At 42.4% G+C, this 3589-nt stretch overlaps 1 protein-coding gene across 1 annotated transcript in view; it reads left to right on the plus strand.

Annotated features, from left to right (window-relative positions):
- Nucleotides 1-534, plus strand: part of LOC119412995 (A disintegrin and metalloproteinase with thrombospondin motifs 3) — a 53979-nt gene extending 53445 nt beyond the window's left edge. The window contains exon 5 of the mRNA XM_037680007.1: nt 425-534. Within this exon, the coding sequence (XP_037535935.1) occupies nt 425-534 (110 nt within the window). The remainder of the gene's footprint in view (nt 1-424) is intronic.
- The last annotated feature ends 3055 nt before the right edge of the window (nt 535-3589 follow it).

The following is a 3589-nucleotide window of genomic DNA, read 5'->3' on the forward strand; positions in this document are numbered from 1 at the left end:
AATGTATATATGTATATATAATGTATATATATATAAATAAATTCTCTGTTTAAAACTGGAATGTGTTTCAAGCTTTAGGTTGGGAGCAAAATGTCTTCAACTAAAGAATAAAGGTCCATTTATTTATTTATTTATTTATTTATTTATTTATTTTTTGTGCTGAAATCCCAGTCTATTGATTTACATCTGAATGTCTAACCCCCCACCCCCAAATGTTTGGTAAAAAAAAAATTTGGTTAGAAAAGTCATTATATTTGCTCTAAACATGAAAAAATAAATTTAAAATAAGCCTAAATAAATGTAAATAAATTCACAAAAATCTAAACAAAATCAACCTAAATGTCAGAAAATGTATGTTTGTAAAGACGTCCACCACTGAACTGCTTCATGTCTGAATGTTTCTGATCAGAGGTTTCTCCTGCAGGGTACGCTCCCGTCACCGGAATGTGTCACCCGGTCCGCAGCTGCACCCTCAACCACGAAGACGGCTTCTCTTCTGCCTTTGTCGTGGCTCACGAGACCGGACATGTGTAGGACACACACTCACACACACACACACACACTGCTGACGTGCAGGGAGAGGGTTGTCTCAGCACTGAACCAGGAGATTTTCATGTTCTGGATCGTTTCTTATCCGTTTGTGGGGAGTGATGCTGTCGTCAACTATAGGAGGGATCTGTTAAAACATCCAGTCATGAGAGAACACATTCTGAACTGTTGATTCAAAACAGCCTCATTGTTCCAGACTTCAACAGATTTTGAGACGTGTTGCTCCACTTTAAGTTTGGACCGATATTCTGGCAGCAACAATAAACGTCCTGGTCAGAACAGTGGGCGTGAGTTTTCATCATCTGTGTTAGATGTTACTGTTTCCAGAGCACAAGTCTGGTACAGTCTGCTGTCCGGTCAGGATATTGACACATGGTCCAACCTGGGCAGATATTTGGAGACATCAGTTAATCTAACAAAGTTAAGTCAGGCCCTCTGGATAGATTCTTCTTTGTTGAAACGTTTCACCTTTCATCCAAAAGACTTCTTCAGTCTGAGGAGCTGCAACAAACTCAGTGTTATAAATAGCACCTTGTCATAGTGGGTCAACCAGTATATTTACCAGTTTATAAGACTGAGTTTGTTGTGGCTCCTCAGACTCTTGGATGAAAGACGAAACGTTTCAGCAGAAAGAATCCATCCAGAGGACCTGACTTCACTTTGTTGGATTTTTTAACCTGGATTATTGAGCATGGATCAGGACACATCAGTTAAAGTCTAATAAAACCACAGACTGTTCTCTGCTGTGATCAGCAGCTCTCTTAAAACTGTCTACTAGTTTTTCTGCGCTCTGATTCAGATGGAGTCCTGGGATGTACACTAAAATAACCTAAAATAACAGTTATTTGGGAGGCAAGTAGTGTGGTCTGAATGATGCAGTCAAAGCCAAGCAGAGCCCACCCCCCAGTCGACTTCCGTTGTTTTTCTGTGCTCCTGTCAAAAAGACACAACGTTAAAACCGTCCAGCTGATACTCTACATCTTCAGACAGCCAGGCCTGTAACACTAAAAGGACTGCTCTGTCTGGATCATGTTGGATGAAAGTAATCTTAGGTTTGACAGGCAGATTTGGGCCCGTTCGGATTTGGAGGCTTTCTGTGTGGAGTTTACACGTTTTTCTCATGTTAGTGTGGGTTTTCTAATGATACTCCGGTTTCCTCCCACAGTTCCATGTTCAGGCTGCCTTCAGGCTCAGGAAGACCTTGGAAATGAGATCTGTGATCTCAGTGGGATTTATGTGCCAGGTTAAATCTAAGATAAATATAAACGTATTAGAAGAAAACACAAATATGCATTGTGGTTTGACATGAGGGCAGCACGGTGGCGCAGTAGGTAGAGCTGCTGCCTCTCAGCGAGCAGGTCACCCCGGTTCAAATCCCGGCCGTGGACCTTTGTGGGTGGAGTTTGCATGTTCTCTCCGTGCTGCGTGGGCTTTTTCCAGGTACTCCGGTTTCCTCCCACGGATCAAAATCATGCATGTTAGACTGATTGATAACTCTAAATTGTCCCTAGGTGAGAGACAATGGATGAATGTTTGTCTCTATGTGTCCCTGTGATGGACTGGACCTGTCCAGAGTGTCCCCCGTCTCACACACAGTGATTGCTGGATATGGACACCATTGACCCCCGCAACCCTATAAGGAAGAAGCGGGGAAAGATGATGGATGGATGGATGGTATGACATGAGTCTCTCAGACCAAACCGCACACCCCAGGATTCTGGGAGCAGAAACTTGATAAAAGCTGTTGGTGTGAGGATGCCAGTGGTCCTTCAGATGTTCCTTCATGGTCAGTCTTTCTCACTTCCCTGAACTTCCAAACATAAAGACACTGACGGACACCCTGAACATTTACACATGAATTTTATTTAGACGTGCCGCAGTATTTCTGTAAACGTCTGTGCAACACCTTCCATGGCAGGGAGTACCTTCCACACTTGTCGACAGTTTGGTTTATTTATCATGTTGTACATTTATTATATATTTTAAGGTGTTGTAGGCTACAAACAGTATGGATGTTAGTGACATCCCCGCCTGGAGCTCAGATGTTTTCTTGCAGTCAGGTGAAAGGATGGTCACATGTTCACCGAAAAGCTCAGACCCGTGGGTGGTAAATTGCACACTCCAAGTCTTGAAAGCACATTTTGTCCATTGTGAGCGGGGTTAGATACATTCCCCTAGTTTTTGGTTCTTTGTGAGACTGATGTCGTCAGTGGCTCACTTCTCAGTGTTCCCATATTTAGGTTGAATTTACCTGTTCTAGAATGTCATGCATTTGTACATATCATTTAGTCTTCAGGCGTGTTTTGGTGAATCTGATGGGAACTGACTCTAATCATCTCCCCTTGTTTCTAAGTAACTCAACATCAAATGACATGCTTACTGCAGCAAACAGCTTCATGTGTCAATGGATTTATTCAACTGGCTTTGAAGTCCTGGGCAAATGTTTTCTTTCTAACAAAACTTGAATTAATTATCAGAAAAATGTTATGATTGAAGACGTCATTCAGTTCTGCAACAGTGAATCTTTTAGCAAAAGAGCAGCTGAGGCACGATGTGAGAATATCTCACCAGGTGGCAAGAAGGGGAACAGATGTTCAACTCCCTATGAACAGGAAGAAAACTCCAGCAAAACCAGAGCCAGGTTCAGAAAGGGCAGCCATCTGCCTCAAGTGGCTGGGGTTATAAAACACAGAATGGCCAGTCCAGATGTAGTTTCTCTGATCTAGATGTAGTTTCTCTTGTCTAGATGTAGATATGGTCCATGTGTAGTTTCTATATTCTATGTGTTGCTTCTAAGATTTGGTTTCTATGGTCCAGGTGTGGTTTATATGGGTAACAAGACAAATGGAAACATGGAGAGTAAAGGAAGTGAAGACAGCAGTATTGTAAGGAGAATTAATATTGGACAAATATGATCTCTCGTTCTAGCTTTTCCTCTAGGTGGTTGTTGGGGCTAGGCCCCACTAAGTTCTTTAGGTCTTGTTCATCTTATTGAGAGAGAGAGAGAGAGAGAGAGAGAGAGAGAGAGAGAGAGAGAGAG

The sequence above is a fragment of the Nematolebias whitei genome, chromosome 8 (assembly GCF_014905685.2).
Source record: "Nematolebias whitei isolate Nwh7 chromosome 8, NemWhi1, whole genome shotgun sequence".
Classification (NCBI taxonomy): Eukaryota; Metazoa; Chordata; class Actinopteri; order Cyprinodontiformes; family Rivulidae; genus Nematolebias; species Nematolebias whitei.